The sequence below is a fragment of the Brachycentrus maculatus genome, unplaced genomic scaffold (genome assembly GCF_059751285.1).
Source record: "Brachycentrus maculatus isolate JH-2025_06_01 unplaced genomic scaffold, ASM5975128v1 h1tg000171l, whole genome shotgun sequence".
NCBI lineage: Eukaryota > Metazoa > Arthropoda > Insecta > Trichoptera > Brachycentridae > Brachycentrus > Brachycentrus maculatus.
The window spans coordinates 56,456-80,551 of record NW_028280924.1 but is presented as its reverse complement, the minus strand read 5'-3'; the positions used below and the strand labels follow the sequence as shown (position 1 = coordinate 80,551).

At 30.1% G+C, this 24,096-nt stretch overlaps 2 protein-coding genes across 2 annotated transcripts; both read left to right on the top strand.

Moving 5' to 3' along the window:
- Positions 1 to 6,440: 6,440 nt before the first annotated feature.
- Positions 6,441 to 8,716, top strand: LOC148308305 (uncharacterized). Its single transcript, XM_088261971.1, has 4 exons — positions 6,441 to 6,452; positions 6,816 to 7,358; positions 7,797 to 7,963; positions 8,662 to 8,716. The coding sequence occupies exons 1-4, from the start codon at positions 6,441 to 6,443 to the stop codon at positions 8,714 to 8,716; spliced, it is 777 nt and encodes a 258-aa protein (XP_088118097.1).
- Positions 8,717 to 16,130: 7,414 nt separating this feature from the next.
- Positions 16,131 to 21,231, top strand: LOC148308304 (uncharacterized). The gene is made up of 4 exons (XM_088261964.1): positions 16,131 to 16,222; positions 16,934 to 17,443; positions 18,580 to 18,746; positions 21,005 to 21,231. Exons 1-4 carry the CDS (start codon positions 16,211 to 16,213, stop codon positions 21,051 to 21,053), a joined length of 738 nt encoding a protein of 245 aa, XP_088118090.1. The 5' UTR covers positions 16,131 to 16,210; the 3' UTR covers positions 21,054 to 21,231.
- The last annotated feature ends 2,865 nt before the right edge of the window (positions 21,232 to 24,096 follow it).

Genomic DNA, 24,096 nt, shown 5'->3' with positions numbered 1-24,096 from the left:
CTTTTTGGAGGTCTGCCTGGGGGGCGATTCGTGGAAGATCTTACGATATTTACTATGGATAAAAATAATTTTAAAAGACAAAGATGAGAGTAATATAGAGGATAAGAATCTATTGACCTTTAATGAACTTTTCGTTAAAATAGTAAACTATTAAAATGTTTTCACTGATTGATTTGGTATTCGCTTTGTAGTAAAATCTATTTATCCATTTTTAATTAAAATTTTGCTTGGTAAATACAACTGTTCTTAAAAATCTATTGCGATACGTTTTGTGATGCATTCTGCACCAGCACCGTACCCAAAGAAAACATTAGAAAATGTTTATGGCATAAATGCTAGGCTCTCAGACAATACTATTACATTGGAATTACGCCGTGCGACATCTATTCACACAAGTGCGTACTAAAATATAATAATTTTTCGTCCTGTAATTACTTTATAGCAATCAACTAATTTGTTTCATTTAAACATTTGATAGATTGGGTTAGTACAAGATAGTATAGTAGTAAGATGGGTTAGTACTTACATAAATTTATGTTTAAATGAAAAAATCTTAATTGGTTTTTATTCGGTTAGATAAATTATTATCTTTCATTTCGAGACAAAAATGAACACTTGTAAAATAAGATACCTTCATTTTTTTTAAATGCATTTTTATTTTTATATACAAGACGTTATATTATAATAATGTATATTTCGGTTTTTCAAGCAAACCCTGTGTTGTGCTGAAATACTTTTACTTTTAAATTACAATACTATGCAGTATGTACGATACACACAAAGTAAATAACTATTTTTTTAAGCACAAAAGCAAATACTGTAGCTAAAAAAAAAAAAAAAATTTAAAACAACAAAACATTTTATTAAATGAAAAACATGATATTTTATAAATATATTCAGCATTCATGTGAAATGTGAATATTTTACAATCACTGTCAATCCTGATCTCTGAGCAAACTATGACTTCACCGTGTCTCTACCAATTAAAATATTTTTATTTTTTATTGAATTATCACTTTATTATCACTTTAAAATTATTACTTTATTATGGTTTTAAATTAATTAGACACTTCTATTTTCTATTCGGGAAAGCAGTCCTCAGTAAACTAAGAAACATGATATAGCAATACATTTTACTAAGTTAATCAAATCAATATAATGAAGTGTTACAAAGTTAATGCCGACTCCATTAAGGGGATATTCGCAAGCACCGAATTCATTCCACCAGAGACCACCCGAGAGGTCACATGTTTGTTTACGTCCTTCTTTTTTAAATAATGTATTTTGGATATTTTGTTTGTTTTTTAGAATGTCTAAAAAAATCAAACCCTTATCTACATGGGGAACTACATCATATAAACGCAGTATTATCTTGATCGTAAACACATGAAGAAAAGGTGATCAGCCCTCCGTTTCAGGTACCAGTCCAGGGTAGTATTGAATGAATATTAGAGTGAACAAATCACTTAATATTTATTTGACCCCCCTGAGAATCGAACCCGGGACCTCCAGAACGGTAGCCGAATGTGCTGGCCATTACACTACGGAGGCGGACAATTTTTTTGTTTTAGAATAAACATAAATCAAAAAATATTTTTATATACACTCCTCAACATTCAATAATTCTTTTCTGTTTAAAACCATATAATTATTTCGAAGAAAATCTTAATTTTTCAATGCAAAAACAGTGTTTAAAAAAAAATAATTACGTAAGATGTTACCTGAATTTAGAGAAAAATAATTTGCGATTTAACGAATACTGGGCCTTAAGCCAAAGGATTTATTAAGCTTATCTTAAGTTTATTTTTTCACGTTTAACTTTTACAAATAAGTATTAATGTATACTTAAAAACATATATTTTAATTAAATTGCAAATTACTAAGAAATTGAAAAATTGCATTGCTTGATCAATTCGTAACATACCTTAACAAATTATTATCATATCACAATATCGACATGCCTAATAAAATATTGGGACATATCAAATTTAGCATTATTTTGTTCGTGATACTTTCATTGTTGACTTAATAGATATTTAAAATATATTTCAGCCTCATTTTTATATTGAATATCAGAAAATTATATTTGATTATTGCTAAAAATCAATATAAATAGGTACATATTACCAATATCCATTGAAAATTACGGTCATAGGTAATATGTTTTTTATTGAAATAAATTGATATTCATAGCATTCGTGAGTAAAGATAACATAATTTCCTTTTTTTACTTAAAAAAATAATAGTTTTATTTATTATATTTTCCGTCATGATAAATTGACGATGTACATATGTACTCGCATGTTAAATCTGGTATTTAGTCCAGTTTACTTGTTTTTTTCCTAATTATAACGTAATCATCTGTTTGGTGTTTTAACGACTTCTGCATATTTTCTTTGATAAATAAATAATCGTGAAAATTAATAAAGCTTAATTTGTTCAAATTCACAATTCAGATAATCAGTTGTGTTAAGAAAAGTTACCGATTAAAATAAAATCATAAATGCTATTTGAGTGGTCGCATTGTTGAATATCGAAACCTAGTTTTCGTATATTTTTATTCAGAAATATTCCGTCGGAATAAAAATAAATGTTCAACAAGTGAGAGTTCATCTCAGAGCAGACATACTGCGTGCCTATCAAGGTAGACATATTATAGTGGCCACTGCTTGAACACTAGTATAACTAAACGATTAACAAAACTATGATTAACGACCGCTACTCGAAGTATTTTATTAAAGTTCTGACTAATACGTAAAACAAAAATATATCGTACCTTGAAACTCTTTAGATTACACGCGCACATACATACCACATGTATATATGTATGTCATATAAAATACATATGAGTATACATATAAATAATAATTTTAATATTAGTCTATTTACCTTATAATTCCGTGCGTATAAAAGGGTGTATTATATTTACTTATGTACAAACTGTATCGTATTGTATTATATATACTTATGGACAAACTGTATTGTATCGTATATCTTATAAATAAATTAAATAATAACTGTGGTATCGATCTCTTTTAAATATACATAAAATCATTTTTGAATCACATAAATAATCCAAGTAAACATATCCAAACAAATATCTGCAATGAAGTAGTGCAACAGTTAGAAATATATGGATATGCATCTACTTATTTTTAGCTACATTTCCCTTTTCCTTATATAACATACAGCAACGCAATAAATATGTTTTTATTAGATTTAAGTTTTGTGCTGACATTTCTTGGTGGAACTGCATTTTATAGAATAAAACAATAACTATGTAGTTTTTTCCACATGAACTTTATTTGACCAGCAACCGGGTTTCATCGTAACCAACATCATGTGATCACCAGTCTGATGATGTCAGTTATGACAAAACCCGGTTGCTGGTCAAATAAAATTAGTGTAGAAAAAACTGCAAAGTTGTTATTTTATTCAGCAATACATATGATTAATTGATTTGTAATAAAGTTTGTGAAAGAACATTATGATTTAAATATAAAAATAAAACAATTGTCTAAAACCACTCTTGAGTTTATTAATGTAAACACGACAAGTTTAAAAAACCACACAAGTTTCATCGACAGGTTATATTTAAGTTTGTATCACATGAAGTTATCGAAACTACCTTTTGTTATATTCATAAACTCAAAAATGGTAATTTGCAAGTGTTTTATTTTTATATTTAAGTCATTCCACTACATAATAAGACACAGCTAAAATTTGGTTTGCATGTATGTAAATATAACTACATAATTCAGTAATTATGGAGATATTTACAAGTTAATAATTTTTAAAATACGTAATATGATAACTTTGTGAGATTTAGGTTATTATCGCTAAGACCGCTTGTCCAATAAACAGACGAATGATATTTGATTGAATTTTCGGCAATTAATTTATATTTACCAAGTCCAAGCCAACATCTTTTAAAAATGTATCTTGATTTTGACGTTGAACCCATAAATTTAAAACACTTCGTTTTTGCTTAATCGTCTTATTATGCAACTGTCCCGAATTTAAAACAAATCCAATCGCATTTTTAATACATGGACCAAAAACAACTGGATTTTTTTAGTATGAAATGGTGACATTTTTTTAGTTAGCCAGTTTTTTCATTTAGTTTCATGTTTAATCAGATGTGTGAAATTTATGCAAAATATTAAATACGCAATAGTTTGCATAAAATAAATTGCACATATGTTTATGACGGATTGACGAATAATGTCGCTTAATATTATTTTCATTAATCAATACTTCGTTCCTTGAATCCTTATCCTGTCTCTCTTCCCTCATATATTTATCTAATATACACCCTATCCCTTCTTTTTTTCAGTATTTACAGCATTATCAATATGAATATTGTAATTACTCCCACCAAATGCCCACATATTTCAAACAGCTTTGTGTCTAAGGTACAAATCTTGGCGACCATTACTATCTCGTTATTTGGTTGAAAGATGTTGCTTCATAGCAGTGATACGTAATTGTACATGTATGTTTATTAAAACATACCTACATATGTTATATATTAATTTAATGTTGTGCGGCACCTTCCACCCCTCTCTATTGAAAGTGAAGTATTTCAATCTTCCTGACTCCTGTCATCTGCTTTTCCTACTTAGTCTTCCTCTTCATTCCTATTGTTATATTTTTTCTTGTGTGTATTAAAATAGTGTAAGGGTATTACAGCAGGATATACGAGTACGAGTACATTAAGACCTCACTTTGCGTCGTAGATACATTCCAAAATATCGTGACGCAAATTGAAACAACGCAAAGTGAATTGCTTTCTTTCCATTGGAAATCATATAAACATCAAAGATAGAGACAATGAGTATTAATTCAGTAACGACGTAACTTCGAAAAAACGCTAAGTGAAACAAACGACGCAAAGCGAGGTCTGAGTATATTATGTGATCTTCTCCCTTCTTTTCTATTTTCTCCTTAAAACATATTTATTTTCATCCAGAAAATTCTTTCTATCCTTCTCCAATACCACAAATCAAACGCTACTTATCTTTCTTAATTTTATCACTTTTAGTCATCGCCCAAGTTTCTTTACCAAAGAGTTTGATCTAAACCAGGCCTGGCCAACCCAAATAGCATCAAACCGTGGTTTAAAATCACTGGTTTAAAAATACATTCTTCAATCATGGCCGCGGGTCGCGGGTTGGCGCCCGTGATCTAAACATATCTTGTTTTCATAAATTTCCAATTTTGACATTTTATTTTATTATTCGGCCAGTGAAAAGTGTTATTTTCTCTGATCTTTATTACACTAATTTATATTGAGTCCTCTGCGATTGTGCGTTTATTATGTTACATGAAATTTTAAATTTAAAAATACATGAAATATTTTCGTCTGATTTCATATTGATATGTAAAATTCCCATCGCCTGATGCAGACGCGTGACGTTTCAACTTCCATTACAGGGGTCAATTACAATAGATGTTGCAAGAAGCTGAATGCAACGTTAGCTTACTAGATCAGTGTTTATTTGAAATTCCAATAATTAAATACAAAAATTTTTCTTTTGTAACTTTTGGGGTGTTCACTTGTATTCTTAATCCAGATTTTTGAGACAAATGCCTCAAACGCTTTTTTGGACAGACACCAACTGCTAGAAATAGTCATATTAAAACATACGAGAGATTCAAACTTCTGCAACTTTTGTTTTTATATTTTTTTCTACAAGATCAATATTTTTCAACGTCGACCTAAAAAGGAAAGGTAAAACATAATTATTATATTAAATCGGCATATAACTATATATAAGCTTGGCATAATTACTATTTACATAATACATATTATTTGTTGAACTATTTTCTTTAAACGGTTGTACCTACTCTTGTATTATTATTTGTTTAGAATTATACATGTATACATATCTTTATAAGCAGTATTGATACAAAATTTCACATCGACAGCCTGCCTTCACAGTTTGATAATGACAGAAGATTGGCATAAAAATTATTTAAATTTAAAAAATTAACTAGTTCAGTTTTTCCCATATTATAATCTTGTTTATAACGTTAAAAAGTAAAGAACACATGACTTATTCCATTCACCGAAACACGCGTGCCTAATGCGCGTATCGGTATTATTGATTAATATGGAAGGTGAATGGTTATTTGATTACCGGTCGCAGGGCTCGCGTTGATAGCAGGTGCCAAAGGTTTCCACTTTGTGTGCCCGACATGTCGCAACCCCTCGATTTGGGTCACTTTTGGTTTTGAGCGCGGCTCTTATCACTGCCGCAACAAAAGACATGATCCGTTGTGTAACATTTCGGTTTTGACAGACCCCAACTTGTTTTGGGTCCCCTGTCCGCAACTGTGGAGACCAGCCCACTGGTTCGCCCAACTATAAAACCATGTCTAGTTGTCGGATTGTCACAGTTGTGTCCTAGCAGCAATACACTTCACTACTTTGCATAATGATTTCTAAGGTAAAATTAGAAATTGATCGCTTCTGGAAACGCCTACTATTACCATTAATAATACAATTGCACATTTCTTGCCTGTTTTAACTACAAAGTATACTTAGTAGTTACTCGGGATTAACTTGTACCTACTCGATACATCAACATTCTAAGCTGACTAATTTTGTAATCTTACAGTCAATAAATATTTTTTTTAAATGAACGAATCAATGTATTCTTCCTTTTCTTATCTACACCCAATGATGTTTAAAGTCGTATATTAAATTGATACAGTGCAATCTATTTTTTTATTATTTATTTTGGCTAAGTTTAATAAAAATGTTGATAGCAAATTCTTAATAATATTAATTAAAAAAATATTTTTTGTAGATCCTCACTTTGACCGCCATTGTGGCACTAGCCCAGGCTGATCTCCTCCAAGCTCCCTCCCATGGCCACGCCGTTTCATCTCAAAACTTCGTCAGTCATTCCGCCCCAGTTCACTCTTACAAAGCGTATGCTGCTCCGTTGGCTTACGCCGCTCCCGCGATGAAGGCTTACGCCGCTCCAGTGCTGAAAGCTTACGCAGCCCCCGCCTACTCCTCCGCCCACGCCGTTTCTTCCCAAAGCTTCGTTAGTCACTCCGCCCCTGCCCCCGCCTACAAAGCGTATGCCGCTCCCGTGGTGAAGGCTTACGCCACCCCCGCACTGAAAGCTTACGCCGCTCCCGCTCACTCTTCTTCTCACGCCGTTTCTTCTCAGAGCTTTGTGAGTCACGCTGCCTCCGCTCCCGCTCACAAGGCGTATTCTGCCCCTCTGGCTTATGCCGCTCCCGCTTACAAATCATATTCAGCCCCTATCGCTTATGCCGCCCCAGCATACAAATTGTATGCCGCTCCCCTTGCGTACCACGCTCCAGCTATCAAGGCCTACGCTCCTGAGCCATATGACGTAAGTTTCCAATTTCATAAATATAAATTAAAATAAAATACAATTTTTCTTTACTTTTACACTACTACACTTCAAAATTTAATTTAATGTCATCAACCATGATTTCATAAACCACAAACCATATATAATACAATAGGTATATTTAATGTAATTTTTTCGATTTTTAAAAAAAATGTGTTAATTTTTTTTCCTAGTTTTTGACATATTCGATTCACTCTCTATTTAAAGACAATATGGCTTAATTCATAATTTTAGAAAAAAAATATTGATATAACGCTGAAAAAAGTAAGCCACTAAAAACATTTTTGATTTTATAGCAGCTTTTGAAATATTACTATGTTGATAATCCGGAAAAGGGATAAATAATAATCTTCCGATAATTTGTCCCGTTTGACCTCATCATGTTATGTTTTCGTCTAGTCTTACCCCGCTTACAAGTTCGAATACAGCGTGTCTGACCACCACACCGGTGACCAGAAGAGCCAGTCGGAAGAGAGGGATGGAGACGTCGTGAAGGGACACTACTCGCTGGTGGAAGCCGACGGGTCGGTCAGGACTGTTCACTACTCCGCTGATGACCATAGCGGGTAAGCATTCAAATTTATCTAACCGTATTTTACGAAAGTATAAATATAATTTTCATAATAATAAAGGTACTGAAATAACATTCATAGGTACTCACTTTATCAATTTAAATATATATATATTTATGTTTATACATTACTAACCATTTTATAATATACGAAAAGCTCACTAGGCAAAGCTCACATCGAGGCATTCATTCACATTTTTTAAACTTATAATATTTTTAAAACTAATCTGCTGCTTTGGTGTGGCGACCGTGCAGTTCTCGGAAATCAACACTTTTACTATCTTTTTTTTACCAAATGGTAGGTTATCAATTATTTGTTCTTTAAATGTTTTGAAGCGACATTTAAAGGGTAGTTTTAATCCTGCTATTTTCGTTCTCCTTACATTGATTCCAGTAACAAATAAAAGTATTTTTAATCCATTTCCTAATTCATACAGCTGTAATATTGTTTAATTTGAAAACGTATTAGTTAAACTAGTGGAATTTTAATTGAATATTTATTGTTTAATCTTTCGATTATTATAGTAAACTTTAATCAAATTTGAAACTAGAAAATGTTACTTTAGTAAGCATTTTTAATATTGAGTCATAGGTAATTCCCATACATTTTTCATATTACAAGAAAAACCTACATTCTAAATGTATAACAACTTAATGTATACACATAATAACATAAGATATTATTTATTTCAGATTCAACGCTGTCGTGACCAACTCGCATGCACCTCAACATGGATACCACAACTGAATTTAAGGACTTAATTGTTGAATAAACTATATCATTATTTAAATGTTGAATCCTTGTATTTTCACTCATCACATTCGTCTAATTTGGCGAGTCTTCCTCTTTTTGTATACCATTTCATGTATTCATGCTCTTTTTACATCTTTCTTCATTATTTATTCGTTCCTTGTTTAGAGTAAGATATTTAAAACGTTTTTTTTTTAATAAATATTTTTCAAACGACGCTTGTTTCTTATTTTAAAAATATTATTTGGTACACTGTGCACTGCATTGGATCGTTATAAAAGAGTAAAATAACCAGCCACGTATTTCTGCCAATTCAAGATAGCATATTTATAAAAAAAATTGTCAGATAAAATACGCATTCAAAAGTAGATTTAATTAATTTAATTTTTTCCTAATTGATTATCAGTTCATAATCACAATATCTGTCTCTCACATTGTTCAATTTGCAGGAAAACTATTGCATTATTTTGTTTGTTAAGATATTTTATTCATTATTTTATTAATGTGAGAAAAACAAAAATTTTCAATGCGGTTGTGCAATATTCACTTTGTATACAATACAAAAATAAATATTTAACAACAAAGTAAACAGTAGTGCAAAAGTGAATTTGCCATTTAGGCACGCAAATTTAAAAAAAATAGCCTTGATCTTTGTAATTATTGATACAATAAGTTGGATGGATAAAATGAGATAGTAAATTAATAAGTAAACGATAAGTTTTTTGTAATGACTTGATTTGTAGTATTTTATGCATATACTTACTAAAGTCGTCTTTATTGTAGTTCTATATGTAAATACACATATTAATATATATTATATATATATATATATATATATATATATATATATATATATATATATATATATATATATATATATATATATATATATATATATATATATATATATATATATATATATATATATATATATATATATATATATATATATATATATATATATATATATATATATATATATATATATATATATATATATATATGTATATATATACACACATAAGAATGTAAAAATAAATTTAAAAATAAAAGAAAACACTACATCTGCATCTACATACCTACATAGAAAAAGAAATAGGAAACATGAGATGGGTAACAAGATACGATGGAATGGGAGACGACTTTACGATAAATATTATTGAAGGTAGAGAAGCAGTAAAAAACGTTTTTTTTTATAATAATGTAAAGATCATAATAATTTAAGAAATTTTAAAGTTATACAAAGTAATGAGTGGTAATTCCTACATCGACAGGAGTATCGCCGTGAAATTTATAACTAATGCTTATTCTGTAAAATACAGAAATCTCAAATAATTGATGTACAAGCAGCAAAATATTGATGTCTCTTTCTATTTTTATGAAATTGAGAATGCTTAAAAACCATCCCGGCAAAAAAATGTTTAATGTAAGATGTCAAAGATCTTTTAAGTGTTATTTAAAATTTATTTCCTTAAGCCACAATGTGAACTCATGCAATTAAATTGATAGATTTAAATATCTCATTTTATATCTAACTCATTAAAAATCCAGTAATCGTTGAATTAATTCATAATTAAGGATACGATATTTTTCTTTAAGTAAGCAATATGTTGCGAGTATTTTAGTTGTTGGTCTATAAAGATATAGTTCTATGGACGTGATGCGGATCACATAGCCTTGGCAATTACGAAATGCCACCATACCTACTAGAGGAGTTACGTTTCCTCTCACAGTAGTACTGCAATGGCGGTGTTTCACGCCATTTATGGATAATTTCCTGCGAGTTTGTAAACATTCGAGTGACCAACCATGAAAACAGACGTTGTTTAAAGAAAATACAAACAATTTATTAAAATATAAAGCATATATTAAATCATTGCTACATGCGGAAAACATGTAGTTTTATAATTGAATAAGGAACAATGTAAAATTTAGACCATTGGTTAATTGATACACATACTTTTTACAAATCCTAATAAACGGAAACAAACCAGAGAACTGATTGTATTGACGTTCCTTACTTGGGACAGTAATTTTGATGATACAACTGAAACACATAATTCAGTTCATTGATTTAAAATATCAACAATAATCAATTTACAAAGATTATGATAATTTAGAACTTCCATATCTGCTTTGCAGCGAATAATCAGCACACAAAAAACCAACCCGGATCGCAGAATTATTAGGTGCATTCATCTAAAAAAAAGTTGTAAAAGAGCAAAGAAAAAAAAAACATAAAAAAATCATATTTTTGATGCAAAAATACTCTTACGATTCTTTTTATTATTCATTCCATTTATTTTAAACTGCTGTACATACTCCATCGAGTACATTATTTAAAATAGGTTAGATAATTTACTTATCTGTTAACGTTTGGCCAAAACTCGATCATTGTTCTTCCCCACCCACCCTTCTTATCTGATCTCGTTCTTTCTGACTTCTTCGTGTTACCCAAACTCAAAAAACCTTTGCAAGGAAGAAGGTTTGATCCCAGTCCTGAGATTGAAGCAAATGCAACGAAAGAGCTGAAAGACATTCAGGACTGACAGGACTGTTTCCAAAAGTGGAAACACCGTTAGGATAAGTGTGTACCTCGGGGAGATGAATACTTTGGAGGGGACCCAGACATGTAAAGAATAAATTAAATTATTTTTTGACATCTCATCAAAGATAAAGAAGAATATGGAAGTCTGGGCATTTACGGGGCTGACGGCCGTCATAGGCTGGTTTAAGTGATCACTTTGCACACGTGTAACATTCACCAATTCTACCCATTATTGACAACGACACTACTCAAATTCTTAGAAGTTCTCTATTTATACATACAAATATATATGAACCGATTTTGAAACGTTGTTCTTGAATCACTAGAACTCCACTAGAGACATCTATTGGTGATTTATTATTAGATTAAAACCAATATTTTTAGCTTTTCCACTTTTTTATTTGACCAGCGACCGGGTTTCGTCGTTACCGACATCATCAGAATGATGTCGGTAACGACGAAACCCGGTCGCTGGTCAAATAAAAAAGTGGAAAAGCTAAAAATATTGGTTTTAATCTAATAATAAATTAAAAATGCAATTCCATCACGAAGTGTCAGTGGATAATATAAATCTATTGGTGAGATGAAAAGAAGCTTTTTATTGAGCAGAAACTCTTTTTTGTTAGTATGTGAGGTCTGACTTGTGTGTTAAGTGATCACTTAAACAAGCCTATGACGGTCGTCAGCCGCGTAAATGCCCAGACTTCCATATTCTCAAAAAGTGATATGAAAAATAACTTCTATGATTGGAGGTAAACCATATTTGTGAACAAGTATTTGGACACACTCAAAATGTGGTAAATAAATTACATTTGATTTTAAGACGTCAGTCAGTCTACGTACTAATTGAATAGGCCACGTATTAGGTTTCTAAAGCATTAACATAAAACCTAAATATTTATGTTAAATAATAACACTGATTTATTGTATAAAATTTAAATCATATTATTTTAATAAACAATATGAAAATAATATTATTTTACTGCTACTGCTCTACACTAATCAATAGCTAAAATTTATATTAAATAAAGAATTTTTATTTTAGATTCAACCTATTTGTTTGACCTATTTTTAATTCTGCTTTCCTCGTTTCGAAATTATAATCTTGATTATATTTTTAATCAAGTATTTTTAATCATCAATATTAAAAAAATATGTATCTTTCGAGTACATTCTACAGAAAGAAACAATGATTTATTGGTAAAAAATAGTTACATATAAAACGTGACATTAAAAAGGTCAAAGAGTATAAACTAATTAATAAAATAAAATAAAACATTGTAGCTTTTGACTTAACATTTTAATTTTATTTATTAGGACTATTCTGCAGTTGAACTAATAACATTATGTCTTGTCTCATTAATAATCCTGTCGGAAACATTTTACTTATGAAAATTTACTTCCTCTTTATGAATGCGAGATAAATACCTTCTTTAATCTAAAGTTAATGCTTCTTAAAAAATAACCATTATATATTAAGTAAACTTAATTGTGTACATTTTAGCTATTTTCATTATAATAAAATGAAATAGGTACCTAACTGTGTATGTATGCACATAATTTGGTTTTACGTTATTCGCGCAAGAGTTTCGTAATTCACCGTGAGAATCTTCAAATTATTAACTCCTGTTAATGTGAATGTTACTAATTAATTATCACTAGATCAACCAGTCTACAAATGTACTTATAAAGCAATATAAACTCCAATTCACAATCATAGTCAAGAGTCTTTCACAACTTTAATGAGTGCATTCGATTACTGTCTCATAAAACATAATTCGTTCGGAGATCATCGACGTTAGTATTTTTATATAAAGAACATAGTGTAGGTTGACTATTCTTTTGTAAATAGTGGTACAACTTATAATTTAATATTACCATAACTAAAAATAATTTTTACATTTTTTCATTTTTTACATTTAAATTATTTTATTTTTATTTACACTTCATGTACAGAAAATAAATAAGTTCATTGGCGGGCTTATTGCTAAAAAGCAATATCTTCCAACCAGCCAAAAACAGACTAGTGATATTGATCAAAACGTATTGATACCATATAAAGCTGTTTCCAATCAGAGGGTAGATAGTACTTGAACATTAAAAAAAACATAAATTACAAATTAACATTTAAAAAACATAAATTACAAAAGATGATAATAAGGAGGGCAAAGGTAAAAGGGAGTTTAAGGAAGGAGGTAGAGGAAAAAACGAAGGGAGGAGGTTTGATGGACAGTTGGGTAAGGTTAGGTTAGGTTACGTATAAATTCAAATTCATTTAGTGAAATAAATGAAACCATACAATTAACAAGAGAATTTTCAGAATACATTGAACGAAATAACTTATTAGTCTAGATTTTTTTGGCGTAATGCCTTATTTTTTTTTAAATTCTACACAGGGTAAGAGTTGATCACTTAATCCAGCCGATAACAGATCATTACCGAGACTTATATTATTCAGTGTTTGAGAATAAGGGTTTGGATGCGCTTATAATATTTTCCATTTTATTAATATAACTCTAAAATAGTTTAATAAAAATATATAAATAAATTTAAATGGTTCTAATATTTGTTTCCGAATTTGTTTTTTTTAATTGAATTTATATAAAAATACAAATTTTCATTTATAAAATTTTCTAACTTCATCAAAATAACAACTTACATGCGAAAATAATCCAACAATTACTTTTATCAAAAATTAATGCAATATGGATAATATTGAATGGGCATAATGGTAAACATTACACATTTTACACAAGTATGTATAATAAAATTATCACTTAAGCCAGCTAAATTCCAGGTCGGAAACTCTGGAATGCTCAGCCTTCCATCTTATTTTATAAAAAAAACCATAGATGGTTCATGTGATGTTGAGATACCTACAAAATAAGATAAAAAATACGAAATATTGTAATTGTAAGCCAGGTTATTGCATTTTTCTAATTATTGTTAGTGTTGCGTGCACAATGAAATAATTGAAAGGGAATCGACGTGATCTGTTATGTATTCATTAACTCCCATGATTTCTATTGTCATGATGTAATCTCATGACAATATAATGTACATATGTACGAGTGTGTAGACGTTGCCTCGTTCGCGTATTAAAGTGTAAGTGGAAACATATTTCTCTCATTTTCCATTGAAACTCTTACTAGTTAACGGTGAACAGTTCGATGACACACGTGGTAATAACGATATAGATTTATTTTTCCAAAAACTGAAACTTTGTGATTTACAAGACATCTTACTCGTGAAATTCAAATATCAAGATGAAAGTTTTACAAATGGATTTTATGGTAATTTACATTGATTAACTTATTTGGTAATTTACATGAATTATTTTAGTATCCTCCATGAAGTTGAATGCTAGATAAAGTGCGACACATCACCATATTGCGAATGTGGACAACATATAGGGGATGCAAACCATACGTTCTTTCAGTGTCCGCTCACAACAGACAAGGAGAACATTCTAAATAGCTTAACACGGGCAGGAATCCAACTCCCCACCCAAGTATCCACCCTTCTTTCTGAACTTAATTCTAGAATTGCGGGCATAATTTCTAAAATGATAAAGCTATACGCATTTAAACTATAAAACTTTCTATCCATTATTATTATTATTTTCTTTTATTTTTTTGTTTGTAAATAAAAATAATACTTGACACTGGCAGAAACATCCTTTCACTGGGTGACTACCAAATAAAAAAATTTAAAATTTTTAAAAAGTTCAATGTTTTATATCTGAAATTTTCAAAAAAGATGTACTTATATATACAAACGTGAAACTTCTTTTAAAAAAAGAGAAAGAGAGATTTAAATTGAGAGACAGAGAAAAAGAGAGCTCTTAAAATTTACATTAAAAACATTATGTTTCCATGTTTACACTATCATTGATTGGTGTTTCAATTGGTTATAACAGATATTAATGGTTTGTGTTTTAATATATAAATGATTCGGTATTTTCGAGATGCATTTATTGTAGTTCCAGATTTTGTTTTTGATTCGTTAGATTTGTTGAAACACAATTATAAACATTCCTTACACAACGCTTGGTAACACTATATCTGGAAATTGAACCGGAGACCTACATCGCGCTTGTTAAGCGCGATTACCCCTTAACTACTTAGGCAGATTAAAAAATATAGTCAAATAATTTGATCTCAGCATTCGGGACCTCATACATAATAATAAAAAATTGGGTACCTATTAAAAACTCAAAAGGAGAAATTAAAATCAAAGCTCAATTTTTACGTTTGTTTCATATCATCTCTTCGCTTATTGAAATATTTTACTTGTTTTCATCAAAATGTTGGTTAATAAAACTGCAGTTCTAATACTATTGCTTATACCGTTCCCAGTACGCGTCCCGATTTGACTAGTCACTTTTCACCTCATGTAACGAAATGTGCCTAAAAAACGTGAGTCATCATTGAAATTTCACCATCCATTCTTGTCCACTTATCGATTACCGAATCACCACCTAAAAAGATTCACTTCAAAAATATTTAAAACAAATTACAAATCATTTGATAGTTTGCTCCCGGAATCTTTATAAAACGAGGATTAAAAGTATGTAAACATATTTTGAGATAATTCAATGAAGCATGGTCACCCTGAATCACTACAGATCCAATATCAAGGTTCGACTATTGGTCTTGAAGCGTAAACGGATCGTGAAAAATCATAACCGCCAAAAATTTAGTAACAATTGAATTATGTAGAATGACGTGAAATTCTCGTGCCTTACTATTACCAAGATTGTGGTGAATGTGTAGTAGTTACTTGGTACATACTGTTGTCCGAGAAGCTTCCATTGTTTTGGTTTGGCAACACGCCACAGCAGCCATTGTCTGCCCGTTCTTCTGTTTTACTATAAAAGTAGATGGATTTTTTGAATGGAGTCACAGTTCATAAAGTAGTGCACTCCTGCGAGCATCCTTAGAATGTTTAGTAAAGTACGTCACAATAATTGTGATACGTGAAATTATAAACACATTATTTTCACCTATTCATATATTTTAATTGACATAGTTTATCGGAGTTTAAGCTTTTCTTTTAAATAGTGAATTCATATCCTATTACGCGACATTTTACTCAGTTACCAATAAATTAATAAATGGGTTAGGGTAATAAAGTTAACCTTTTTTAAGCAAATTTAAAATATTTTGTTTCCATAAACCTATGTTGTAAGAGTATTTTTTTAAAAATAAATAATGTTATTTCGTGAGAAACGTTAAACGTTTTTTTTAATTAAAAAAATAATAAAAAGTAACAAAAATATATTGATAGTTATAAATCGAAAATTTAACGTCATAATAGATTTTAAGAAGTACTCGTAGTGCCATTTGTTAAGTAAAACTTAAATAAAAAAGAAAATGTTAAAGTTTTAATGTTTTCATTAACCATCCTGCTCTCAGGTTATTTTCCGAGAATCAGGCAAAAAAATCATTGTTTCTACAGAATTATGAAAACAAGGTTTTTTGTATTCATACCAAAATTTTACCATAATAGGTTTGTCACAGATATTATTTCTCATGCGCGTACGTGATACGGATTAGCGAGGAATGGTGCAGAAAAAACGCGCATATCACTCACGCTCGTATGTGTAGGGCGGTTAATCTTCCCGATTCACGATAATTTTTACAATGTTATATTTTTTCTGTTAGATCGCAGTTCTTTTCGGGTTAGTGGCTGTGTGCAGTGCCGGTATCATCGGGCACGGCGCAGTCTCCTCGCAGTCCATAGTCCACCACGGGGCCCCCGGCCACCACGGCTACTCCAGCCACGGCCTGGACTACTCCAGCCAAGGCCTGGACTACGCGACCCAAGGACTGGACGCCTCCACCCAGGGGCTAGTCAAGTCTGGCCATGGACTCGGTTACGGAGGGCACGGCCTCGGTTACGGCGGGCAGGGGCTCGGTTACGGCGGGCAGGGGCTCGGTTACAGCGGCCACGGGCTGGGATACTCCGACTACTCCGACTACGACTCTTCTAGCAACGGACTCGGATATGCCGGCTATTCTTCTGGATACGCGGCGCCTTCGTACAGCCACGGCCTGGGAAAGGCAGTGTCTTCCCAGTCTATCGTGAGCCACGCATCCCCCTCTGTCTCCCTGGGGCACGGCTATGGACTGTCCCGCGGCTATGAGGGAGCGCACCATCATACTGACGAATACGTAAGAAATAATACTACATTCATTCCATCATTATTTACTCAGACATAATTTAAGACGTCACGTTTTATAATTATATGTGACTTTTTGATTTATAATGTACCTAAAGAGATAAATAACAATTTGGCACCTATACTGATTATATATTTTGTACATTGACAACAATGCCAGCGTACTTTTAGTAACACTTCTCAAAATATCGTATCATGACTAATCTTAAACATAACAATATGAAAGATGAATGCGTAAAATATAGACATTGATTTTTCGAGCACACTCAGTTTCGTTCGAAAAATGATGTCACGTTAATCGACATTTTTAAAAAAGAAACAGATTTCTTACTTGAACCTAATCAATGGTCAATAATAAAAAAAAAGTTTATCGTACGTAGGATACGTAGATTTATTTTGATATTTATAGATTTTAATAATTTTATCAAAGATGAAATAAACTGTCATATTTTAATAAATTAAACCAATGGGTTTTTGGTACGAAACCGAAAATTTATTTTGTTGAAAATAATAATTTTATAAAAAAAATCCGTGGTATTTTAAACACTTAATATTTGTTTGACAACACGTAATATACAATATGTGACGTTATGCTCATCACATTAAGGTCCAGATCTCAAGCGTTCAAATCAGAATGCGCAGAGCCGCGCTCAGGGCTCGACGTGTCCTTACGCTCGTTTTTCATTTAAGAATTTATAATGCATACCTTTTTTGTTTTTTAGAATATATTATATGCAGAAAAATATTTCTTTAATTCCATACTTTTTAATGACTCTTTTCTTTTCAAAACCATATAATTATTTCGAAGAAAAACTTAAGAAAAAAAACATTCACGTAAAATGTTACCCGGATTGAGAAAAAATAAATTTGGGATTTAACGAATACTTGGCTTTTCATAATTTGGACAAAATATAATTTCATACAAAAAAAATGGAATTTGAAATTTCACAATGATTTATTCAATTCTTGAAATAAGAACAAAATCAAAAATCTTGTTTATTGTTTAAAAAAATCATAAATAAGCACCTGATATAAAAATTATTTACATAGAATTACGGAATGAGGAAATATAAGATTATTCGGAGTAACCTAAAGAAAATGTTTTTTGAACGATTTTACCCTTTTCAGGCTTATCCATCATACAAGTTTGGATATGGCGTGACCGACCATCACACTGGGGACCAGAAGAGTCAGTCTGAAGTGAGGGATGGCGATGTCGTCAAGGGACAGTACTCTCTCGTGGAACCTGATGGTTCCATAAGGACGGTTCACTATACAGCTGATGACCATAGCGGGTATGCATCCAGAACGATCTAATACTCTTCCGGCTATAACGCACCAATTACTTAAATGCACCAATTGCTTGAAAACACAAAAATTCCACAAATAAGCTGGGGTTATAAGGATTGTTTTGACTTTAACATCATTAAGGTAGAATGCAAAAATCTAAAAAATAATGTCAATATCATCGCTACAAACATGTCTAAACAATTTTGACTTTGACGTCTTTGGTGTAAATATTGTACATTTTACCATCTGAATGGAGAATATCGCCTGTAAGTTGCACTAAATTACACTAATACTTTCATAAATCACTGATGCAATGGGTCCGTGTCTTAAAACTGTCCCTTGTTACTAATATCCCGGTCTTTCCTGCAAAACAAAATCTATCAAAATAATCGTTATAAGACATTTTGATGGTCAGAATTTAGGTAAAATAACAATTAAATCAAAATCCTGTTTTTACAGCTTCTTCATAAGTATGGAGAAGTAGGAACCTATATTAGTATTCTAGAATTTTGTCCAGAAATATAATTTATTATAATGCTGTATTATGACATGTTTTGATAAACTTAACATTATTTATCAAATATCGTATGAAGACGATAGGTTAAAATAGAAGTTTAGAAGTATTTACGCAGTTAACACATCACAAAAAATATTTGATTTGTGTTTTTCAAAGGTTCAATTTTCCATATATATACAAAATTTTCAAATGCAAACAAACAAAAAACTATTACAATTCATAAACACGTTAATTTAAATATGTACATATATGATAATGTATGTTTGTTAATATATTTGTATCCATTGTTTTTTAAGTTTCTTAAAAAATTTTAATACATCATTTTTTGTTAAATTATTAAACGTATCTACGTTTTTCGCCAGAGGTACTCACTCGCCCATACACATAATCTAAAATGAAGGTACCCGTAAATATGTTTTGTATAAAACCTTTGGTTTTCGATTTTGTTGGTAGATTAAGCTGAAAACGTTTTATCGCTTAGTAATAATATAAATCTCGAGATAAATTGCAATTATATTGTATGATTAGCAGCCGACATTGTTATTTTTGCAAATACTCTTTTGTCTCTCATGAGAGTTTCTAGCACCTATCGATCCCACTAGAATGTGTTATTTCACATGTGACAGTAAAAGATTTGAATCTTTGCAAATAAATGACTCCATGGGAAAGAATAAAACATTACCTACCGCCTTAGCCCAGTTCTCACGCCAACATGAACACTTGCAACGAGTCGGAATTTTATTATAAAACATAAATAGGAACGATTATTACGTGTTTTGTATTATTTGGTCGGTCGCAGTGTTATTTTCTCGATTAAAGTCGCATAGAGCAATAAAAACAGTTTTCCGAATGAGTTTCAAGGATATGCAACAATGAAATTTCACACCGGACAATAACGCGAGATATTTGATTCCGATTCAGATAAACATAAAATGCAGTTTCAGAACTTATTATTTTCCTCTTTTTTAAAAATTATCTTTGGGTGAGAATCAAAGCGTATCAACTGATTTTATTACTAAATCAAACAATATCAAATTTATCAACTATATTCTACGCCAGAAAATTATATGTTATATTTTTATAAACCTCACTACGTTAAAAAACTTGATAATGTAAATATTGCGTTATTCTAAGGCATCATTCCACAGATTGACATTTCAAACGAGATTTTCAATATAGTTCATTATTTTACGCTTTTTCTCATTAACTCACTTTAGATTACTTATTTATTTATTCTTATTATTAATGAAATTAATATATTTAAAAAAATGGTAATTAAACATATTATAAAAGGGTGTTACAGTCTTAGAATATTAACCAAACTGAGTTTTTGATGTCAAAATGAAATTTATTTAAAAATCTTAAACCATCTCTAAATGTCTTAAAAGCGGAGCTTAAACTTTAACACCATTCAAAACAATGCAAAAAATATAATTTGGCATCTTATATCCTCATATTACCTTCTATCATATTATAGCATAAATAATAATGTATGAAAATACAATAGTATATGAGTCATCTAACTTAGTTCATTCATGTTGTTGAAGTTTTGGTTCCGTTGTTAATGTTGAGGTCCCTGGGTCTCTAGGTTTGAACATACTCTATAACAACTTTATATTTATTTTCAATAACATCAAATAGGCATAAAGTTGTGGTATAAAATAAAAAAAGGGGTTTTAATTTAAAATAAAATAAATACTAAGGTTTAAAAAAGGGTCTGTTGAAAATATTTTTTTTTTATTTCAGTTTCCAAGCCGTAGTTCACAAAACACCAGGACACCATAGCAAATGGTAGACCTAATTCTGTCCTCCAACCAGTTACCTGATGCTTCATATTGACGCCGTTTTTTCCCAATTTACCCAGCATTATCATATCTGTACTTTATTTTATTTATGTACATAAGTAACTTATAAACAGCGTGTATTGTATGTTTAACAACGAATTATATGTAAATAAATTTATAAACCAAAAACTATTACTATTTATTTCAAGTATTATTATTATATATTCCTGAATTAAAAATGTTTAAACTGTGGTTTTTAAGTAATTAATGGAATGTTTATTGTAAATTCGGTTAAAATTATATTAAATAATGTATTTTTAACCTTTCTACATCTGAACTCCGAATGCTCCCGTCGTATGTAGAAAATTTGACTTCCAATCGGACCCACATGTCCAATAACTGTTTTTTTTATTATCATATATCAGTATTTAATGAATTATGTAAAGTATTTCACAAACACACATATCTTCTTTAAATATTTATGCTTTTAAAGTCCCTATTATTGTCAGCGAAGCATGTAAGGAAATAAATAAATAAAGTGTACAATCTACCATGTTCTAATGTCCAGGGTGACAGCGGCAGAAAAATCAATAATCCGACTGTGGGATCCTAGGTCCGATAGGCAACTGTCAGCACCAACAGGTTCCGATGACGCATTTCGGACCTACCCCCAAACCCAAAGTCCTGAGAAGAAATACCAGGCAGATTTATGCTACTTCTATGACCCTATCAAGCATTTCAAAACTTTATGTTCATAAGATGAGGACGGGCAATACTCGGGAAGTTCAAACCATTGAGAAAGCATTGTCTTAATAGTGCACATTAAAATCGTTAGAAGTATTATGAGACCTTATTATTAAAACCAACGTGACCTTTTTTATAGCATTCGTAATTCATCTCCTGCGGTTTTAAGGAAAGTCGAGATAAATGGTATAGTTCATGGTTATAAAAGCGCATGTTATTCGTATATACAATTTGAAACTACATATTATAGATATACAGTCACATTAAGTTAAGTTACATGCAACGCTTCTTAGGTAAGTAGGAAGGTGATCACGAAAATAAGATAACGATTCAAGAAGAGTTACATATAATTTAACCGCAAATTAAATATTTTTTAAATCTATTATAATCTCAATAAGTCCAATCATAATTTCCCCGTCAAATATAAATTTAAAAGTTTGAAAAATGGCACGTAGAGCTCAAGGATTTCAGTGAATTGTTTTCAATTAAAATTAACATAAGCACAATATTTTCAGTGTGTCCAAATATTTGTTCACAAATCTGGATTATCTTCAATTATAGGATATATTTTTCAATTTATTTTTTGACATTACACGTGAGTAAAGTGATCACTTTAACCAGCCTATGATGGTTGTAAACCACCCCGTAAATGCCCAGACTTCCATATTCTTCTTCATCTTTCAGCACATCCAGATAATCGTATTTTGAATTTAAAAACACAAATTTCCAAAATTGTCAACAATGGGTAAAGTATATATATTTATATATATATATATATATATATATATATATATATATATATATATATATATATATATATATATATATATATATATATATATATATATATATATACATATATATATATATATATATATATATATATATATATATATATATATATATATATATATATATATATATATATATATATATATATATATATATATATATATATATATATATATATGTATATATATATATATATATGTATATATATATATATACAATATATATTTATATTTATATATATAAATATATATATATATATATATATATATATATATATATATATATATATATATATATATATATATATATATATATATATATATATATATATATATATATATATATATATATATATATATATATATATATAAATATATATATATAAATAAACATATATATACATAAAAGTAAATGTATACATATATTTATACTGTGTAATCAACTACATATGTACATACAAAATACGAGGTTATTTTATTTATAACTGTAAACAAAGAAGTCGATATATTCATTAAATATTTTAAAAATCAACAGAAATCAGTCATTCGCAGAGTAAATAAGAGTCAAAAGGGCTTTAGTAACTCGCTAGCCTTTCAAACGAACCCTTTTTTATTTTAAGAAAATGTATTGAATACTACTTAAAAAAATAATAATCTTGGCTGTACGTAAAAATATCCAGATTCTGATATTTCTGGAAATAAAAAATACAAACTTCAGGTTTTCCTGATTGTAATTCTTATTGTGATCAAAGTGAGAAGACTTCATAAAACTTCTGAGATAAAGCGTTATGACGACATAAATGTTTTTTACCTTAGCAAATAATTTTGAAACGGTATTCCAAAAACTTGAATAATAAAGTACAAGCTTGTCTAATTGATATTAAATAGTTTCAATCGAGAAATTGTGAACCGTTTACGGAATAAATGTTGAACTGATGAAATTATCGTTAATTAAAATTTCATCATACAATCAGTTATCGTTCCGTGATTATATACAACGAAAATAAATTGGCAGGGGGAAGAGTAAAAACGACTTCTAAATGAAATTGCAATACTAGCCGCATTATATGCTAATCGATTACAGAGAACGCAGTGCACGAAAAGCTTGATTTATTTATCAATTTGTTAGATTGCAGATAATTAAATGCTAATACTAGGGATATGCAAAACTAAAAATGGTTTAGAATTCTTTAAGTATGAGTATATAAACTACATAATTAGAAAACTCATCTCCGCCTCCGTGGTGTAATGGTTAATGTAATTAGCTACCATGCCTCGATTCGCAGGGGAGAGGGTGAAAATAAATATTAGTTATTTGACACTCTAATATTTATTCAATATTACCCTGGATTGGTCCCTGAAGCGCAGGAGTGATCACCTGTCCTTCATGTAAGTAACGTTCAAAATAACACTGCATCAATACGGTGCAGTGCGTTATACACCATTGTGTGTGTATGTGTGTATAAGGGTTAGAAGAAGAAGAAGAAAACCAATCTATATTTCAAAACTTCAAATACAT